Source organism: Vicia villosa, linkage group LG5 (assembly GCF_029867415.1).
Source record: "Vicia villosa cultivar HV-30 ecotype Madison, WI linkage group LG5, Vvil1.0, whole genome shotgun sequence".
NCBI lineage: Eukaryota > Viridiplantae > Streptophyta > Magnoliopsida > Fabales > Fabaceae > Vicia > Vicia villosa.
In genome coordinates, this window is record NC_081184.1 from 143,918,935 (window position 1) to 143,941,711 (window position 22,777).

The window sequence follows — 22,777 nt, forward strand, 5'->3', positions numbered from 1 at the left end:
TTAATTTAGACTGAAATTACATTATTTTATTTCGCTTTTGATTATATCTTAGTAAATACTCCGTGGGGACCTTCTCGGTGATATGAGCTGAAATGATTATATCTTAATTGATATCCAAGTGTATTTAGATGCAATTTATATTGTAACAAATCAATTCCGTGGGGACGGGGTTTTCTAAGTAGTTGCTATAAGAATAATTTATTTTATTTAGACCTAATTCTTATATACGAACACTTTTTAACTCAAACTAACAAAATGTATTATATAATTTATATTACAAACAAGACAAGAAAAACAAAAACAAAAATGCTAAGCATCAAAATTTCAACTGCATCACTAAGAATGCTCAGTTTCAGTTTCTAGACACCATTGTGTTTAGTAGGTTGGCCTAAAACTTTGCAAAATTGACTGGCTTTGACGACAAGCTTAAACGAATAGGCATGCATCACAAAGACGACAAGCTTCAACGAATAGGCAATATGAATATGCATGCATCACAAAGACGATGGACTAGAAGATAGTCTAACTTTCGACACCATCCTTGTGGCCCCGCTCCATCAGTTCCTTAAACCCATATTTGAACGGTTTGGGTGTGATAGACATTTTGTTCAAGTCGGGGTCAAATTCAAGACCTGCTCCAACACTGCCTATCATATCATCATCAACCATATCCTTTGCATTTAAGTCAACAAATTCATCGTCTGATGCTTCACTTCCAGAATCACTGTCTTCCTCTTCCTCATCGCCATATGTAGTTCTGACTCTTGACCAGCGGACAAAATGAGGTCTTAGGTAGCTGGAGATTGTCAGCAGAGACGGTTTGGAATGGAGAGCAAAAAGGAAAATTAGAAAACAATATTTCGACAGAAAATGTACAGGGCAAATCAAGACAGGTTACACACCTTTCACTTTTCTTCAACAAACATGGATCAAATGGGAAGAACATGTCGAGTCTTTCTATCCCACCAAAAGCCTTGGAAAGATCAGCTTCGAGCAAATCTTCAAAAACAAATAACTCTGCTGACATGAAAAGCCGAGCAGCCTTTGCCTGTTTAAGAAATTCCTCTACTACACTAGGCAAACACACCTGCCAGAAAAATTTATATCAGGCTCAGTTTTGTTTCCAAACAAGCTACATAAGGTTATAAAAGAAGTTTAAACATATGCAATTTCCACCCAACAAGATCACTGGTCTCATAAATTTATCCATAAAATCATAGCCAAACATTTGGTTTACTGTAAAACCATGACAGTTTTCTAAATTGTTCCTTACCTTCAAGGCATTCAATTTATGTTTCCAGAGTAACAACATTGGCATTTTGATAAGCTGCATTCTAAGCCTTGGTACGTCCATCAATGATTTCATGCGGAAGCACAAAATGTACATGATAGCCTGATCACACCAAAACAAATAAAATGAACAAAATTAAAGTTCAAGATCCACCAATAAACCCTCCTGGCTTCAGAACAAGAAAAAAGTTGATGGACAAATCTATTATATTCGTTACATATTCATTGTATTATTAGCCCAAATAAAACACAAGGGTGCAAGGTGATGGCAGAATCAAAAGCACGTTAAAAACCATCACATCCTAAAAAGACATTGGACGAACCTGGCACCCAGAATAAAACACTTGGTGAGCTTGCGGGTTCATATCTAAATCATGTATCTTGCAATATGCAAAACACCAATCTACCAATCTGAAAAGTCAACAAAAGAATGTCAGATTTATCTTTATCAACTTCTTAATTTCATAACAGACATAGAAATCAATTTTATAATTAATAGAAGTAGGGACGATATGTTTCCAAACCTTTGTATGATGTCAGCAACCAACGCAGATGAAAGAAACTTTGCACGAGATAAATAGCTAGCAAGATAAGCAACAGCACTCATCCTGAAACATATAAAGACAATTACAAATGTGGCAAGTTAGATGTGTGATGCTGGCCTTGTTGATAAAACTTGAAAAAAACCACCATTACCTAGTAATAGGGGGACTAACAGGTGATTCAAACATATCTCTGAGAGCAATGGCAAATTTCACACCACATAGTTCAGGATCCAATGCACATGCATAGAACATCACAAACTGCAGCATCAAAACAAAGTGACGACGCATTTCATAGAAATGGTACCAACAAGAAACATAATACAGGCAAGTTAGATACACTAAAAAAATAACAAAAGTATACCTGGGTAAATTTTGACTTGTATGTGTTCAGCACAGTTCTCATAAACGACGCCAGTAATATATCAAATACCTAACCAAAGAATTCAATTAACAATTTTAAAATCATTTCATGCATTGTTTGAAGATTATATAAAACATGTTGTGAGTGTGCTGTTGCACACAAGAGTTGGTAGTTATACTGGTGGGCATACCTCGGACAATCGGCCACTACTTTGACAGGATTCAAGATGCAAAAAAGTCAGCACAATCAGGCTATCTAATTTCTCCACAACCATATTGCCTTGCAAATTTTTCCTATTTAACAGCTCTGAGGCACACTGAAAAATGGAGACCAAAAGTCATGTTATAACACATTAACAATACGGATCACACAATGACCAGCAACACAGTAAAACTCAATAGAAAAAATCATTTCATTATAAAATAAATTTATGATCAAAAACAAGGATTACATTATTTAAGATCAACAACAAGGATTAAGCTATATACCCATAAAGCTTGTATCAAACAGACAATTTGAAAAAAAAAACTGCCAAAAGATGATGCACACTATGAAGTACATTAAATGCTATCAACAATTAAGTCTTGAAGGGAAGTTTCCTTTTAGGATCATACTCCTCTAGAGTGCATGATTCATTCTACACTAACAGACAAAGCTTAAGTTATAACTATGGATAAGAAAATCAATGAATTGTGCTTCTGTCAAATTCAGAATCCAAGTGCTCCTTTTACAAAAGGAAATCCAAGTGATTATCTAATAAACCAGTTGGAAAAAGATGTCTAATACCACCTAATATCACATTGATTAAGAGAGGTTTAATACCTTCCAGTATCACATTGATTAATAGAGGTTTAACACCGCAACATTTGATGATTTATGTCCTTGCAATTAAGGTATGTGCAGGACATATTACGAGTAGTTGACTAAGTAGTTGTTTAGAACACGATGTATAAGTATTTTTATACCTGGACTCAACTGATGAAGTTTAGCCACTTCACATAGCCGCTCAAGCTGAACCACGGCCTGACAAAGCCTAGCATGAGAACCACTTAGCTAGGCTTGTTAGTCTGAAAGAGACAAACACCACAATAAGGCCCTTTCTAATTCAATCGGGCAAAAGATGGCTTTCACAGCCTTGAAAACAAATATTCTGAAAAATAAAACTACCAATACAGAAACCTGTATGGTATGACCTAGACATTTTAGCCAAACTAGTGTACCATCAGATTTTTATCTTGATAAAAAAATTCTTATATGTGCAGTGAAAAAAGAAAAGAGGTGTGACCCAGTGACAGATCCACCGGTATTGATCTAAGTAATCAAAATGTGAGAGGGGTCATTGGAATAAAATTGACAGGATGTCAAAGTTCGTTCTCTGTGCTACAGAAATATACCAGAGAAACTTACAAGAGAGAACAAAAGCATAGGATGAGATAAATTATAATGCTAGAGTATATCGGCATAGCTGATCACAGACAATCATCAAATTCCATACACCATAGCAGCCAGTAGGGATTGGCATCTGCTTCAACATGCATTACAGTCAACAGAATCCAATAGCTGGACTTCATATTCAGAAATTTTTCAAATCAAAATGAACCATATTTCAACTCCCTACCAAAACTAAAGGACTTGCAAGAGATATGAGATCATGATCCGGAAATATGTAGAACAGACAGAAGCTGGCAGTATGTAATTGCGAATAAAAAAGAATCCAGCCTTAACCCACTAAATTCTAGTATATATCATGTTTCTATCCAACTCATGAATCACCAAATCTTCCTTAATAGTTTCTCTAGTAGTTTTTCTAGGTCGACCTCTACCTCTAGTGATTTGGCTACCCTCCATTTTATTTATCTTATCGCCCTACATCAGAATATATAAGTTTTCTGTATGTGCCCAAACCACCTAAACCGAGAAATGGCAAATAGCACGGTTATTAGGAGTTGTTAATTAAAGTAGCAGTTTATACTACAAGTTAGTCACAAAAATAGAGATTGATTGGTGTCCCCTTCTTAGGTCAACTTTTCACACTCTCAAGTTCACCTTCTTTGGTTGAATTTCCACACTCTCAACCATCCACAATCCAACCCTTCCATCCTTGGGAAATTTTCTTGTCTCTCATCTTCAAATGGATGTTGAAAGATTATGGGACAATAGGACCATTTTAATGACCTCAAGTATTGACTTTTAACAATATCACCAAACAATGCACCAGAGAAGGAACAAGCTTCAAAATAACTTCAAAACACACATAATACATATAAAAGAAACAGAAATCAAAGAAGCTATATATGAAGCCAAGCATATAGGAGTATCATTTTCTCTTCTTTTTAATCTTGAAAATAACACTTCATCAACAGAATTAAACATGTACTTTAAATAGATTATATTGGACCATACCATACTATTATACTCCTCATCATCGTCTGCAAATTCAATAAAATCTTCTAACTCCATTTCAAATATGCATTTAACATCCTCATGCATCTGGCCATCCAATCCAATTTCCACCTACATCCAAGACAAATAAAATTAATTTAATGATCAAGCGTTGCTTCAACTGAAATTTGACAGGGGCTTAACAAACTTACATCCAACTCTATCAATTTATCCACAAGTGCGGGTAGCATGGTACTGCCGATAATTTCTCCAATTGCACCACTCTCAAGCTTTAACATATTTTCAACATACATGACAATCTCCTACAAGCAACATAAGAGTCAGGAAAAATTTGAGGGGGAAAATTAAAGTCTAGCTTTAGGTTTAATTGACTAATTAACGCAAAATTGGAAAACTGAAGAGAAGAAGACCTCTCTTTATAAATATATGAATAAGTTTTCACCATTATATATTGATATCAAAAAGCATACTGCAAAAAGTAAGAAACAAATTATCACTGTAAATTGCCCGTGGACTGAGGGAGAGGATTCATGGATAAGGAAATAGTCATGACTACTCAGTTTGTGCTGCAGAAGTAAATAATTCAACAGTATCTAAATCATAATAGGTTTAACATGTAGACAAAAAAAATTGAAATCACAATACCCAAGATTTCAAATGCTAGAAATTAACATTGTCAAGAAAAGAACAAGTTCCAACATGCTATTTGGCATGTCATAACATGAAATGAAAGACAACAAATTCATTAAATTGAGTAGTAATACGGCAAGAAGTTGCATCAACCCTTTCACTGAAAATGCAAACTGAACTCACCTGCTCTGTCACATCGTAACGTCTCGGTATATTCTGGACAACTATTGGTGATAACCGCATGGGAGCAAGGGGCACCAAATCAGCTATTTGTTTCAGAGCATCATGCACCCGAGACAGAACTTTATTCTTTCTGTCAACTCCATTTTCATTTTTCAGAAAATCAACTACATGTTTAGGAGCAGTAAAATGTCTCACAAGCCTCTCCAAACACCAATCAATATACATTCCCTTTGAAGCAGCCTGCAAAAAAAAAAACACAAAATAAGCAAACTTCAATAAATTCTCAAATGGCTTCATCTTCATCTACAAATTACAACGATATCGAGGTAATACAAAATAAAATATTCACCAATGATACGAGAAGCTCAATCAAAGCATCCATGATATCAGTTGCATCATAATTCTTATATGACGTAGCCAAATTCCACAAGCTCGTTCTCTCAAGCTGAACAAAACATCTTGTCAGATCAACCATATCAAAAAATTATCTTGCTACCAAGAATCAGTTCAAAGTTTCAAAGCTTCAAACACTAAATAGCACAACTTACCGCAAAAATTAGAGCTCCATGATGGACAGAGTCTATATAGGACACCACTCCAGCAAGCGCTTTCAAAATTGTCTGGAATCATATCATACATAACATTAACAAAGTATGGTCGAATTGTATCAATTTTAACCTAGACCCAAGGTTATAAAAAACGGTTCCAATACCATTACTCACCGTTTTTATGTTAAAGAACAAATTACGGTTAATTCATACCACAAGTTGTCAAAGTGTTGTCAAATTAAAGTTTTATATATGAGCTTTGATTAAAGAACCTACCACAAGTTGAGCAGCTTCATGAGAAGTAAGATTCCTTTTTGGTTGCAAACACCCAACAAGCTCGTCATAGTTCTCTCTACCACCCTAAACCACAAGAATCAGAGAATTAAAAAAATTAATAATAAAGCTTAAATTTTTTTAATAATTGTCACAGATTATCTAATAGAACAAAAAACACTGGTTGAAAAAAGTCTCTAAAAATGATTACCGTGACTTCAAGAAGGGCATCTCTAACGTGATATATTAACTGCAAATCACTGATTTCATCTTCCTCCATGGTACGTAATTCTTCGTTTACGATTGGAAGTAACTGTCCCATGCTCCCAAAAACAAAGAAAACACGAAGATGGAACACTAACCAAATATGGCGGTGAAAATTGAAACGATGCTAGGGTTTTAGATCGGTAGAATGGCGAAGCCGTAAAAAACCGGATCTACCGGTTCAAAATTGGACGAGCTACAGAACCGGTGGCGGTTTTAGTAAACCGGATGGCCTTTGTTATGTGAAGAAGAAAAAGAAATTAGAGAAGGATGGAGATAGAGTAGATGCAGCAGCGGGTGCGGCGCTAAGAAAACAAATGGAGGAGTGAAGCTAATAGTAATACGTTAGGGTTTTGGTTCATGTTTTTATGTTTGTTCTGTTTTATATTGTGATTTACGTGTCAATTTCTCATGTTTCCTATTAAGTTCAAGTCTAGTCTATTATAAATACTTACTTTTTACTGTTTTTTTTTTTTGTTACCAAGGAAATCTCAATTAATCTTTTTAAATTCAAAATAACATAATATTTTATTTGTTGTTATATGGTTAGATATTACTGTAATTTTTTTAGTCATTAATGATTTTTTTTATTGAATAGTAGGGGTGGAAATAGGTCAGCCGATAACAGGGGCCTACAGGCTAGCCTATATAGGCTCAGGTTAGGCTACACATTATTTTTAAATAGAAAAGGCCTAGGCTTTTTTATAAGTTTATTTAGTTAAAAAGGCTAGGCCTCGGGTCCTAAAAAAAGCCTTTTACGCCTATTAGGCCGGCCTATTTAAATAAATATGAATAATTTTTTTATCATCATTATGTTATGTTTTGTACTTTGAGTTAAAATGCATTAATAAAACTTGGTTATCTTGAAGAACTTGTGAAAATAAGATGAAAACACCTGATGAACATTGTTCTCATAAGTTCTTTTAGTTGGTTAGTCTATTTAAATATTATTTTAATTGCTTATTTACATCTGTCTAAAACAAATAGGTTTTTATGTAGGCTGACAGGCTAACCAGGCCTTCGAAAAGGCCAGACTCAGGCCTAAAAAATAAGCCTACGACAGGCTACAGGCCAGGCTTAAGCTTTAGTTTTTTTGACAGGCAAGCTTAGGCTTGGCAAGGCCTAACTCGGCCCAGTCCATTTACACCCCTATTGAATAGAGGGCTAAAAGCCCGGGAGAAACAAACTACATATCAATAACTCTAGAAACACTCTTTCTGTTTAAATCGGCATTAAAGAAATCTACAAATTCTCTTGGGCATTAATGATATTAGTCTCAATATAAGATGATGTTGGGAGCTAATGAATTAGTGAATGATATGGGTGCTCCTAGACGACGGATAATTAAACAAACCAATTCATATTCAATTAATAATCATTTATTATAATTGGATATTAAATCAATCAATATAAATGGTTATAACCCTTTATAAAACCGGTTTATCTATAACTAAATTTTATAACTGGTTTTAAAGTTATAACCAAATTTTAATTTAAAACTAGTTTCAAAATTTTGTATTTTTTCAAAAAAAAAACGATTTTTCATATTTTCGGAAAAAAATAATAATTTTCCATTTTTTAAAAAACACTCAATTTACAAAAAACAAATTGATTTTGTTTATTCCGATAAAATAAAATTTTCGTATTTATTTGAAAACTCAATTTTTTTGTATTCCCTTTAGTATTTCAGAAGGAACTAAGTTTTTTACGAGTTTAGAAATAAAAATGATTTTTTTTCGTATTTTCAAAAAAAATCATTTTTTTGTATTTAAAAAAAATCATATTTTTTTCATTTCTGAAAAAATTGAATATTTATATTTCCAAAAAAACAACGATTAAAATCGATTTTTTACTATTTTCGGGAAAAAAACTCGATTTTTTGTTTTTTCAGAAGAAAAAAAACTTGATTTTTTCGTATTTTCGAAAAAAACTCCCTTTTTTTGTATTTCCTAAAAAAAACGATTTTTCGTACTTACAAAATTGATTTTTCATATTTTTGAAAAAAACTCAATTTTTTCGTATCTTTTTAAAAACTCATTTTTTTATGTTTTTAGAAATAAAATCAATTTTTTTGTATTTAGAAAAAAATCAACTTTATGATTTAAAAAAAAATCATATTTATGAAAAAATTGGATTTTCAAAAAATATTTTAATTTAGTTTTTATTTTGGATATGGATGTCCAAAATATGGATTTGGCTAAAACCATATTTATAAAATGTCCAAAATATGGATTTGATTAAAAACCATATTAAAATTAATCGAATTTGGATATAGATATGGATAATTTATATAACCAGTTAATTTGAACACCACTAGCGAAAGATAATGAAGTTCGTGCTAATTTATGGACAATATTGTTTGTTTGTCTTATAATTAAATTTATCTTAAAGTTTTGACAGATATTAAGGAAAGTTTTACAAATCTTCATGATAGTGTTGTAAATGGTGCTGGTTTTGAAACTCCTAGTGATATTATTGTCAGCCACTTGCTTAAAGTCAAGTTCAATAGACATGTTAAATAGTCACATACTACGTAGCCATTTGATCGCTTCATTCAATCCCCTCGCTTCTGCCTCATGACGTTGTGGTAATCCCTGATACCAAGCTGTTATAGATTTTATGTATTCGTCATGTTGCCCTCTGAGACACATTCTCACTCCATAACGATCTTGTTCCTTGAATATGGTCGCATCAATATTGCACTTTACCTCCCCCGTTTCTGGACTCCGCCGTCTTTTTTATTCCTGCCTTAAAGATTCACTCTCCTGGTGCATGGTTAGGTTCTTGCAATATGCATTGTTGCAAACTTGCATCCATTATAGAAGTGATTCACATGACATGTGCACTGTCATACGAGCCTTCTCGTTCCACAGCTTCTCGTTCCTCGTTTTCCATATACCTTATAGGGTCATAGCAAAAGAGAGTTGTTGTTTGTTAGTTAGTCGTTATACGAGTTGGAAAAAAAAAAGCCACAACATTGTTTGCCACTTTTAGATTCCTATTAATGATGTTCCACAGACATGTTGCTTCCTACACAGATTTTAGTTTGTCACACCCGAAGAAAACGTGTCAGTCATTCTCATAAGATCTCTCGCATAACACACGTCGATCTACATAGTGCACTCGTCGACTTTTCAGTCCGTATCGAGTTGGCAGGCATCTGCGAGCAACCCTCCATAGAAACGTTTTCACCTTTTGAGGTATTTTGATGTTCCAAAGCTGCTTCTAGTTCTTGATAACATCCAGGTTGTTGTTGTCCATTATATCCTCCATGATGTACCGATAAAACTACTTCTAGTTCTTTGTTTATTCCTTTTATTTTTCAACTTTTAATTATCTTGTTATTGTTACTATTTAGTATTTTATTTTTATACTATGGCAATACCAAACACAATTGTTCAACATATTTCTTTCCCATTCACAGGAGGAAAGATTTCATACCTGGCTTTCTCTTCTTTCCAGACCACAGCACACAAACACAAATCACTATTCTTTTCCATGAGTCACTATTGTTTTTTATAATCTCATGATTTGTGATTCAAAATACCACATATTTTTATCTTTTTTTTAAAACACTTCACATAACAATACTATTTTCCACAGTTTTTTAATATTCCATCAACTTAATCTATCAAACCTTTGATTCAATGAAGAAGAGTTTGTGAAAAAATATTTGATTGTCTTTTAGCATTGTTTAATTTGCATTATATAATTTTTTTTCTTCATCATGTTCTTTGCACCAAAATACTATATAAAAATCACAAGAGTACAAAGAAAATAAAAATGTGAAGATCAAATATTTTTATTTATGGTATAAAGAGATGAAAATTGAATAATCCCGCCAATAAAATCCAAAATCTGACGAAATCGACATTCAATTAAACTGTCACTCAAAATTGTCGGAAATAGACAGGTGTTTTAAGCCTATCAGTTTTTCTCAGTGGACAACTTTCAATCTGAAATCGTTAGAGACCGGCTATTGTCCACCCTTAGTTAGTGTTGAAATATATCACTTATATGTTTAAATTTAAGCATCATTTTACATGGGTCAAATTGATATATATTTTATGTTAAGATAAATGATTGGAACACAAAATCTCTACTAAAATAACATGAAACCTTGTAAACATTTTTACAACAAAGTTTATAAATCAAATTACAAAGTTTTCTTATGATTTATCTACCTAAGACAAAAATATATATGATCTTTTGAAACTGCATTTTTACTATTTCTTAAATTGCCTTTTACTTAAATATTGCACTTCAAAAAACCCCGAATAGTAATTAATAAATGCTAGAAGGCTTAAATACACTTTTAGTTCCTATAAGTTAGCAAGTTTTTGATTGTCGTTCTTGTAAGTTTTTTTTTGAGTCTCTATATCTTACTTTTTGCTTGAGGTTTAGTCCCTAAAGCCAAAATCCGCAGGAAAATCTGCAGGTTACCTGCGGATTTTCCTGTGAAATTTCCTGCGAATTTTGATTTTAGGGACTAAAAAGAACGCGAAAGTGAAATATAGGGACTCAAACCAAAAAAATAACTTACAGAGACGAAAATAAAAAACTCGCTAACTTAGAGGAACGAAAAGTGCATTTAAGCCATGCTAAAAATATTCATACACACTACTTCAATAAAAAAATAGTCACGCTATCTCTTTAACTATAATTTTTTTATCACTTTCTCCCTCTCTTTTCTTTTTGAATTTACCCATTATTCTTCTTTTTACCACTTTTTTTGCTCTTCCCACTTTTCTTTTCTTCCTTATTCATATCTCCATCCTTCTTCTCTTCTAATTTTTTTCATCCTCATTTATTAAATTTGTGAATAACCTTCCTCTCTTCTAATTTTTTTTCATCCTCATTTATTAAAATTGTGAATAATGAAATATATTTAGGATTAGAATTTTTATAAATTTTCTTATTCATTTTGCACCTTATATTTTCAACTAATATTAAATTTAACTCTTTTTGAGATGTATTTTTTTTTTGAAGGTTATAAATTTGTCACTTAAAAAATCAATGTGTCCCATTTCTTTTGGCAGAATTCATCTCGCAGGTAAAAGAAGAGACGCCCCCCATAATGGATGTTGTTAGTCGATGATGCCTCAAATGTCAAAGGAAGCGGGACTATGATAGTATTAGAATGGCCAAGCGATATATTGATCCAACATGAACTGAAGTTTGAATTCAAAACTAGAAATAAGTAGGCCGAATATGAAGCTCTCGTTACCAGTATGGTTTTCTCCCTGAAAATGGATGACTCTAGATTGTAGGTAAAAAGTGATTATAGTTAGTTGTCAATCAAGTAGCTGAGGAGTACCAGGAAAAAGAATCACATCTCATAAAATATCTCCATAAGGTACGAAGTTGATCAACACGCTTTAATTATTTTGAAGAAAGGCACGTGCCCAGGGAGAAAAAATCATAGCAAAAATTCTGTAATACAATCAGACAGTAATATAAAAGGCTCTCATGCGCCCCTAGTATTGTTGTGCACCTTAGATTTCACCCCAGAGTCAAGTTGGATGTCGCATATACTGTGTTATTTGCATGAAGATGAACTCCCTCAAGATGAAGGGGACACAAAGAAGGGACGGAAGCAAGTCGCCAAGTATACCATCAACTAATTGACATAGCAGCATTTTAAATTAACATGAGCTTCAACTTCTCTTTTGACATATGCTTCTTATCATTAGTTTCTAAGCATTGTCTTCTTTGTTCATATGTTTTTCTTGTTAATTTGTGTTGGTCGAGTTCCATTTAAACCAAACAACAATTAACAACTGCAACGACAACAACCGTTATGGCAGTATAAACATCAACTGTAATGTTAATAGCAATGACATCAATAGCGATACCAACGGCATCAAGGGCTACATCAACTGCATTTTAATCAATAGATGTGATGTGAACAACATAGGTGTTGTCAATATCGTCAATCTTTGTTGGATGATTTGGTATTCTTTTATAGCTCTCAAAAGAGACGTCGAAGGATAAGAAGGTCCTTTTGACTTCCAACGGCTAGTTCCCAATGGATAGAATCAAGCATTACTATAGATAGTACTTTCCTTTGTTTTGTAGCTTGATACGTTGTGAGTTGGTGGGAGACAGCTTCTATAAAATAGTACACCCATTTGATTATAGTGGAATATGTAATGTACTATTGTACTATTTTCTTTCTTGACTAAGTTCTTTTGATCTTAACTTCAAATAATGTACTTCTGATTCCGAAGTAGTAAGCTTGGAAGAGTTCAACTTATCTTCATTTTTCTGATAATGGTTCTGATGTGTAGTCTAGAAACTACTTTGCTGTGAAGTATAGAATCATTATCTTGTAAGAGTTACAGTCTTATTTATCAAAACTGGTAGCAAAAGCTCTTCTAAAAAACTATACTCGACTTCTGATCTGGAGTGGTCTTGTGATGTTATAGCTTGTCCAAATTTTGTTTCAAAATCCTTTAAGAATTGGAACATTGTTTTCCAGATTTATAGGCAGTAGCCAATCTGAAAACAAGTTTTTTCATTGTTGAAAGCACTTCTGATTCTTGGATCCTGGTATCTGATCTTTTGCTTGATTAGCTCAGTTCTGATCTTCAGTACATCCTTGAGTCTGATCTTATATTCATGGCTTGACCTTTGATGTATTCAGAATCTTTGACTTTGTCTTCAAAATTTAGAGGCAACAACTTTTCTGATTAACAAATCTTGACATCTGATCTTGTCGTGAATGCTCGCTTGCTGATTTCAGATCTTGGAGCAGAAGTTCTTTTCTTCTGATTACTTGTGACTTATGAAGAAACAACTTATTATTTGAGAGGCACACAGTAACTCCACTTTTGATGAGCATTTAATATTCTTTCAGAACTTCTGATGTTTCTTCAGAGTCGGATGTGAATGGTATTTCTGAGACGCCTTGCTTTTTTCTGATGATTCTTTACGGACAACAATCCAGAATCTCTTAGAACATAGTATCTGCACACTCAAGAAATTCCAAGAAATTTCAATCTCCCACAAGTATGTCACTAATTTTCTATTTTAATTTATTTATGCTTCATATTTTTAAATTCAATTGTTCATGCAATGCTACCGAATGAATGTTCAGATTCTTATCCAAAGAGTGCCTAATTGTTCTTTCACAACTTATCTACCAAATAGTATACATTGATTGTCTTAAATTTTTAGCTCATAGAAGACTTAAATTTCCAGTATATCTAACCTAAGAGGAGAAATAAATAATCTAAATATTGAAAAAACAGAAGTTCGTGTGTAGAGCAGAAGAGGAAAAACATGTTTCAAGAAAGAAAGAAACTACACTGCAATGAAAGAGTAGACACATACATAGTTGTGAATTGTGATCCACATATATTGCAACCTGAATCTTCACTTCTATTCAAATACAACATATTATCTGCACCAAACCCTCTCATTCTACATATACAATATCCATCACTACTATATATAGCACAGACTTTAAGATATGTATGTATACATGCCCTTTTTCTTTAGAGCATAGTGAAAGTACATATATATTCTATGTTGCAAGCAACAGCATTTTCAAAATTGACTTCAGCAGTTATGTTATTCCTATCTTGCTCTTGAAAGTTGTATAGCTTCTTGATCAAGAGTCGATTCATCACTCCAAGGAAATTGATGAGTCATGAGTGACAATTCTATTTCTTGATTTCTAGCCTCTTCGAGTTGTTTCCAGTCCGCCCATCGATCTGCCAATCCGACTCCCTGCAACATTTTTACGACCTCGGACATCGTCGGGCGATCCTCTGGATAGCATTGTGTGCAAAGTAATGCGACTTGAAGAATGGTTTCGACTTCTTTTGGATCATATGTGTCCAAATTGTTATCCACTATGTCCTCCAGCCTGTTTTCTCGTAATAGATTCTTTACCTGTTTCATATAAATGCAAACGTTCAAATACGAGTCGTCTGATCTTCATATAGCAGACGAGATTCACGAACGAGTGGCTGCGTAGAGTCTATGAAAGAATTCTAAGAAATATTATGTTACTTAATAATCAAGTAATTAATAGATGAAGTAGTTAGAAAATGTTACATGATCAATGAGAAGAACGTCCTCCTCTTCTTCGAGGCGAGAGAGGTCAATAGCACGCTGACCAGTGATAAGTTCGAGAAGTGTTATGCCGTATCCAAAAACATCTGTTTTCTCGGATGATTTTCCAGTTGACAAATATTCCGGGGCAATATGACCCATTGTACCGCGCACTTGAGTGGTAACGTGAGTCATCCGTGCATCAACCAGTTTGGCAAGTCCGAAGTCACCAAGAACAGGTTCAAACTCGTCGTCTAGAAGAATATTAGCAGCTTTTAGGTCACGGTGAATTATCTTCGGATTGCATTGCTCGTGTAGATATTCCAAACCGTGTGCAGTACCGAAAGCCACACGCTTTCTTTTTGGCCAATCTAAGCCTTTCTCATCGGATTTCAAATCTAGAAACAACAGAGAGAGAAATCAAAAACATTAAGTAACGAGCACGAAGCTCAGAAAAAAAATTAACCAAAGAACGAAACAAGTTATATCAGTTTTACTACCTCTTAATTGATACGCTACACTTAGATTTTCCATGAAAGGATATACAAGGATTCTTTCCGTCGAGCTCGAAAAAAATCCAATTAGTCTTAGGAGGTTTCTATGAACTGCAACACTAATGAGATCAACTTCTCTCTCAAATGCAGCCTCTCCACCAGCATTATGATAATCAGTGAGGCGTTTCACCGCGATTTTTGTGTTATCCGAGAGAATTCCTTTGTACACTTTTCCAAAACCACCTTGGCCAATTACACAGCTTTCGCTGAAATTTTTAGTCGCAAGTTGGAGTTCGCGCAATGAAAACTTTCTTAATTGGCCAAAATAAACTTTGGTCTCATCTTCACCTGTCCAAATATAATTTTCATACGAAATCAACTTCAATGCTCGCTGAACCTATTATGATATGCTTATATCGAATAATTTGACGAAAAAAGAAAACTTACCTAAAACATCTACAAAGACATCATTTTTGTGTTTGTCCTTCTGATGGTGTCTATATGTAAAAATGGCCCCAAGAATCAGAAGTGCAAATGCACCGCAACTCGCATATCGCACGACTTTTGCCAATTTTGATTTGCCGGTTGAATCTGCATAAGGAAGAGGTAAACTTTAGTTACCTGCTAGATAACAGTTTTTCTATCATATACTTTATTTTTTTTCGAGTTAAACAAAACAAACCTGGATGATCAGATTTAGAAACACAAGACTGCTCGAAGCTAGAGCCGCCGCAACCAAGGCGTGTATCCGAAAAGCTGAAAATAATAATCCAAAAAATAAATAAGAAATCTATAAATTAAGAGAATATGTTATTATTTGTCACTAAATGAAAAAATCGTAAATCTATAAGTATTCATACTTAAACAACGGAACCGAAAAGAGTTGTGTTGGGATAGTTCCGGTAAGATCATTAGACGAAAGATCCCTGTCAAAAGAAAAACAAAAACCAATTATAGAATTCTTGAGAAGCACCATAGAGAAGCACTTAAGAAATGGAAAGTAAAGACTTACACATTGTTGAGATTAGATAGTTGAGCCCATGTAGCTGGTATTGAACCGTTGAAATTATTGTTAGCAAGATTTAGATTTTGTAGGTATGTCAAGTTGGCAATGTAATCGGGTAAAGGGCCCGAAAGATTGTTGTTCTGCAATTCTCTGCATCATCAAGATTATAGTTTAACATAATTGAATTATTCAAAACATGACTTTTCTAGTCCTTTTGATTTTGACAGAAAATGAGAATCTCAACATGCAATATACATCAGCTGAATTCAGTGTATAGCTACAAAAAGTAAAATCCAAAACTACTTTGATTATTATCGCATCATGCTTCTGATCATGGGAAATTTAGAATCTGTTTGAGTTGATTTATTTGAGCTTATCTACTGGTATAAGAATCTACAAGATTCATCGAGAAAGTTTATGGAAACAACTTATGGAAACGGCTTACGACTTGTCCATAAGTTGTTTTTAACTTATCTCCATAAGCTCTTCATGATAGCTTATGTAAACAAGTTATTCGATTATGTGAAAACAATTTGACTTTATTTCATCTTTAACTATAAAAATAGCTTATATAAGTACTTATATGATAAGCATGCATGCTATAAGCACTTAATTAAACTGCTTATCCAAACAGGAGCTACTTAAATGATGATAGTTCATTAACTAAATAAGCTGAAAATCTTATTATTGTCAACTTATGATAGCAAGACTTACAAGTTAACCAAATATTCCAATCTGGTAATCGAGGGAGAAAGTGTTCCAGAAAATCCAATTGACGCCAGAGTCCTGAAGATCGATTCGCTAAAAATTATGAGAAATCGAAGACAAAAAATTCTAGATTATGAAAATAATAGTAAGAAACATTTTGTACTTACAGAGATATGACATGTCCATTTCTACAGGTTACATGCGACCAACTGAAACAAGGGCTCACTAAATGACTATCCCAATCTTTTATTTGATTATTTGAATCATTGAGATAATTCAAAAGATCAAGCAGAGCTTCACCTGAATCATCAAGAGTGTTGAGATATATTATGGTAATAAATAATCTATGGTTTTTCCAAAGCTTTAAAAATACTGTATGTTTCAGCGAAAACGGCCGCGACAAAACGGTATCAAAAAGTGCAGATACCGATACAACAGTGTTATTCACCGTTTTTATGATAAAAACAAATTATGGCTAATTCATACCATGGCGACCACCCTGTACCGACCAAAATCGCGAACCGCGGCCGTTATTTAAAACCTTTTTATAGTGAAATCTTTAAGTAGTTTTCTGAAACATGTTTTCATCATTGATAGCTTAAAATTCATTCCACAGTAACACAAGGAATCAAAATTGAATTCAAACAATACATACATGTTTCATAGTTTTCAGAAAGAATAACCAAACCTTCTATATCAGGATCTTTGATTGCAGAACTAAGTTTCAAGACAACAAGGAATATGAACCACCTCATCAATATTCTGAAATGAGCCTTGCTAGAAGAATTTAGGGACAACATAAAAACCACTTTGATCTCCAATGAAAACAAACCTAATCAATCCCTTCATGAAGTAAAATCACAATAAAAAAAAACAGTTTAGTAATATTGCAAATTAGTCCTTCTATTCTACCTTAATATAAAATCATGACATGCATGTATTTTGTTCATCTTTATTGATGATATATATGAAGACACAAGAAGGGAAGAAAAGTAAAAAACTTACTAGTTTGGGGAACATGAAGAATGATAAGAGATGAAGGAGGGAGTGATGAGACTTTATTGTTGTGAGAAAGATGAATGTCAAATGAGTTGAGTGATCATAAGGTGGTGAAGAGGAGGGACCCACATGGCATTGAGAGAGAGGACTAAAAAGGGTAAAGAAAGAGGACTATTGTTTTTTCTTTTTTGAAATAACATGAACCAAGCTAAATAAAATGTGAAGAAGAAGAAAAATAAAAAGGAATATACTAAGAGAGCAATGAGAAAGAATATGAAGGGGTATGTGTTGGTAGTGTCATGGTGGGAAGAGAATGAGAATCCCACTAAGTTGGGATTTCACTTTGTTGATACTAATAGGCTTCTTCATCACCCTTTTATCTCTCTATGTTCAATTCTATTTCGACAGGGAGTTAGATACAAATCTTTTGAAATATTTTGATTCATTTATAGAGTTGATATTTATTTATACATATTATTATTATTATTATTATTATTATTATTATTATTATTATTATTATTATTATTATTATTATTATTATTATTATTATTATTATTATTATTATTATTATTATTATTATATTATATTATATTATATTATTAATATTATAATAGTAAATTACACTTTTCTCTTATGAGAGATACTTATATTACACCGATGTTTTTGGTAAAATATATTTTTTTCTCATTTCTTATGCAAAATATATTACACTCATCTTTCTCGAGATACTGATATTGCACTACCCTATTCTTTTGTGTTAAAATATACATTCTTCTCTCCTTCTTCTCTCCTATTATGAAAAATATATTACACTTATATTCATATTACACCATCTTTCACTTATTATGTTTTTTTTTCTTCTAGTAGGCTAGTGACCATTTCACAGTCCCATTAAAGGGAGTAAATAGGATGTCGCACTTTCAACCCACTCACATATAATCAGATATAATCATACGTTAATTAAAGATGAATGAATTATACATTTACATATTTTCTTTAACAAAATATATTAGAAAAAATGACACCCTCCTTTCCTAAAAGATGAATAAATGATATTCTCCATTCTTCTTAGCAACTCGTTTTTCCATTGTTTGCAAAGCTCACCCAAGTTGTTGAAGATTTTACGGGCCCCGTTTCCAATACTTTCGGCGAATATGGATCCCACTTGAAGTCCTCGACTTAACATATAGTTCTTCCGATCATCGTTGGAGCCTTTGACTAGTATCGCTTCTACGTTGAACCTCTCGATGTAGGATCATACTGTCTTATATATCTTTCCTTGTCTGATGGATCTCAGGCTTTTCCCAGACTTGGGTTGCCTTCTCGACATCGTGAAGTGCACAGAAGACATCTCCTTCTAGTTCCAATACTTTCAGCTAATTTGGATCTAGTGAATTGCTTGTTTTCGTACACTTGACGACTTCAAGAAGGCAACTCATGTTAATGGAAAGCCTGAGATCCACGAGACAAGGAAAAACGAGTTGTTATGATCCTACATCTAAAGGATCAATGGAGAAGTGATACTAGTCATGAGCGTCAACGAGAAAATAATGAAGTACATGTTAAGTATAAGAGTCCGAATTCGCCGAAAGTATTGGCAGAACCCGTAAAATCTTTAAAAGTATACTGACAAGGGGCAGAAAAGTTCATACAATACAAAGTAAAGTTGGTTGTCAAGAAGACAATTTATGAGAGAGGGTTTGAGAAGGAAAATCAAGTAGAGTGGAAGACAAAGAAACCAAAAAAAGAAAGGGGAAAAGCCAAGAAATATTCAATGATCAACCGAGAGGACAAATAAGAACGACCTCTTACTAAGAGATTACACGTCATTGAACTTATCAAGAGAGTATCTTGCCTGAATACATCAACATAAAGTTTAAAGAAGAGCAAGTTGAAACACTAATACCACTCTGAAAATGAACAAATCTCAATGTTGTCATTCTCCCCCTTAACATAATTACAATAAAATATTATAAATATAATTTGTTTAAAAAACAACACAAATACAATTTTTTTAATATATATAAGTTACATATAATTTATTTAAGAGAAAAGGGGATATGTACTGACAGTGTAAAATATTTTTACACTGTCAACCAATCACAACCATGTATCCAATTAAAGCATAATTTTAATTAAAAAATAAAAAATGATATGGCAAGTGTAAGGATTTGATTGGATGTATGTGTAAAGTTTGTTTACACTGTCAGTGCACTACCTTTAAACTCTTTATTTAATTAATAAATTTAGTTATAGATTTAAATTGAACTTTTTGATTAATAAATCAAATTCAAATGATTAATAGCCGTATTAAAATTTAAATTATTTTGGAATGAACTCCATTCATTGTGGATCTTAATGTCGCGCTATATTTGTTCTTTATTTTTTAAAGATGCTCTAACTCCAATCAAATATATGTTCTAGAAGTATTATTTGGTATATTTGTAGTTTTAAAATACAAATTTAAATCATTTAAAAAAAGTTGCAAAATAGTTATAAACACTACTTTAGTAAATAATATTTTTCCTTCCATGTTTTCTTTTATAAATAAAAAAACTCCAATCAAATATCTCATTCTCTCCTATGTTTATGCTGATCTGTGGCACAAAGAAGCTTCCACTAAAAATGATTTGATTATATATTCTCCTGTTCCTTGACAGTGCCTCATCAATTTTTTTATATGTTTTTTTAAAGGAAAAGAAGAAAGGAACCACTTTGGCTACATTTTAAAAGCCTCCATTAGTAATAATAGAGAATTTGTTGGACCGTGTGGTAGTGGGAAAGAAAAGGAGGAGACTAAGTAAAGTTTTAATTAAGATAAGAGAATTGTGGATAATTATGGTATCATCACACATTAACAACAATGGTGGAGTGTGATTGTGACATTTGCAAGAAATCAAATATTTATAGATTGAGGCATGATTCACATGTTACTAAGAATTAATTGGTCACAAATTTAAATTCTGTCGGAGTAAACTGATCACTCATATTAGAAGATTGAGAATAAAAAGATAGAATCTTGTTCAACAAATTGAGTTATTGATTATTTTTATAATCGATCTAAAGGTCAAAAGATGTTAGAAGAAAGTCTTTAAGACTTCAATTATGAAGAATTTTTAATATAAATAAGAAATATAATAAAACCTTAATTGGTTTTGTTACTATTGATAGTTGTAGTGGGATTTGAGAAATAAGTAAAGATTGACCATTTAGCATGGGTATTTTGTTGGATATTTAAGGGACACAAAAGAGCTAAGTTGAAGGGTGTACTATTGTTTATAGTTGTACTTCCCTTAAAAATATAAGAAAATCCAAAGTACCAAAATGCTTATTTGTTACAAGAGATTTGAAAGAAAAATAAAAATCAAAAGAGGGGTATACTAAATATTTTCTCTTTTCTTTTTGTGCCTTTTGGGTGGGGCTATGGGGAAAAAGAAGATTATATTTTTGGTAAAATGGGATAGGATATGGTGACTAAAAAGGAAAAGGAAGCTAGAAATAAGTTAGTATGGGGAAGGCAACTTCAAAGTCTATAATAGGGCACTTTGAAGTTGAGGGGGGAAATGGTTTCATGGGAATGAATTATTAGCAAGTTGCAAGTTGCAAGTACTATAGTGCTATTGCAACCCTTTTTTCTTTTTCAATAATTTTCACTTTAATTCTTTCTTATGGAAAATGTTTATTATTATGAGACAAGTTTGATAAGAAACACAACAATGTTTTATTATCACAAGACAAGTTTGATAAGAAACAAAACAATTTTATGCCATAGTGTATCACATTTATGGTTTTTTTTTTACTTTCATAAAGTTGGAAGTATAACGACATTGTTATGATTTGATGACATTCTGACTATGTTATTGATCAAGCAGCACTTTTCTTCTTCAAGTATTCTTGATAATGATTATATTTTTTTTCTTCTTTTTAGATTAAATTAAGAGTATATAGACATTGTTATGATTCGATGACATTTCAACTATATTAATAATTAAAGAGTTAGAATCAACACAAAGATCTCAATTTTAATAATATGATATATCTAATAACTATTTACCGCATATCCGTATGGACGGATCTAGACCTTACATATTACTAGTAATTAGTATGGCTAAACATAAAAAAATTATTAATTAAATTATATTTAAAATAAGAAATAATATTATTTAAAGTAATATATTTATAATGAAAATCGTGTGCCAAAATGAAGGATTAACAAATACTCCCTCCGTTTTTTATTATAAGTCGTTTTAGACTTTTCACACAGATTAAGAAAAATAATAATTGTTGTATGAAAATGAGAAATTATGAAGGTTTTTACAAAATTATCCTTCATTAATGACATGTGGAAGATAAATTTATATAATTGAAATGAGAGAGAATAATAAATACTTAAGGATATAATAGGAAAAATAGTATTAATTATTCATTGGAATTGTAAAGCGACTTATATTTAAATACAATTTTTTTTCCAAAACGACTTATAATAAAAAACGGAGGGAGTATAAAAGTGAGAGAAATTTGAGAGGTGGTGACAGTGTTTCAAAAACAGTATCGGACCGACCAGTTGAATCGTGAATCAGAAGAGTCATCAGCCTGATTTGAATGCTAGATCAGATAAAGTATTAAACAAGTGAGAGTCTGACATAACCAACGAAAACCTATAAAAATTGGCGAACCAGCGATTTCTAAAAACCAACAGATTAAATGTTTGTTTTTCTTTTCTCAAACAAAATGACGTCGTTTTGATAATTTTGTTAAAATATAGGTAGAATTTGTTCAAAATTTATTTGGAACAACTTTTTCTCTTTTGAAATTAAATTGATTAGATATTACACTTTTTTTTTAATTTAGTTTATCTTCCAATTAGACTTTGTTCAAATTTTATTTTGATTTGTATTTTATATTGTTTTGTTGTGTGTAATGATTATGTTTATAATTTGAATTTAAAGAAGGACTTTGTTAAATTATTTTGAAATTTGGAAATTTGGTAGGTGTCATGATTTTTTTAAGAG

General features: G+C 32.4%; 2 protein-coding genes across 2 annotated transcripts; both read right to left on the bottom strand.

Annotated features, from left to right (window-relative positions):
• Positions 1 to 234: 234 nt before the first annotated feature.
• LOC131602918 (RNA polymerase I-specific transcription initiation factor rrn3-like) lies at positions 235 to 6,870 on the bottom strand. Its single transcript, XM_058875142.1, has 16 exons — positions 6,445 to 6,870; positions 6,237 to 6,320; positions 5,961 to 6,032; positions 5,762 to 5,857; positions 5,413 to 5,652; positions 4,791 to 4,901; positions 4,600 to 4,710; positions 2,387 to 2,512; positions 2,197 to 2,265; positions 1,987 to 2,093; positions 1,815 to 1,898; positions 1,614 to 1,701; positions 1,274 to 1,393; positions 903 to 1,087; positions 475 to 796; positions 235 to 438 (listed from the first exon to the last, which is right to left on the bottom strand). The coding sequence occupies exons 1-15, from the start codon at positions 6,553 to 6,555 to the stop codon at positions 523 to 525; spliced, it is 1,878 nt and encodes a 625-aa protein (XP_058731125.1). The 5' UTR covers positions 6,556 to 6,870; the 3' UTR covers positions 235 to 438; positions 475 to 522.
• Positions 6,871 to 13,833: 6,963 nt separating this feature from the next.
• On the bottom strand, positions 13,834 to 18,075 carry LOC131602919 (probable LRR receptor-like serine/threonine-protein kinase At5g63710). Its single transcript, XM_058875143.1, has 11 exons — positions 17,772 to 18,075; positions 17,455 to 17,609; positions 16,934 to 17,066; positions 16,773 to 16,844; positions 16,065 to 16,208; positions 15,913 to 15,978; positions 15,735 to 15,808; positions 15,500 to 15,643; positions 15,059 to 15,400; positions 14,562 to 14,956; positions 13,834 to 14,396 (listed from the first exon to the last, which is right to left on the bottom strand). The coding sequence occupies exons 2-11, from the start codon at positions 17,564 to 17,566 to the stop codon at positions 14,079 to 14,081; spliced, it is 1,800 nt and encodes a 599-aa protein (XP_058731126.1). The 5' UTR covers positions 17,567 to 17,609; positions 17,772 to 18,075; the 3' UTR covers positions 13,834 to 14,078.
• Positions 18,076 to 22,777: the final 4,702 nt, after the last annotated feature.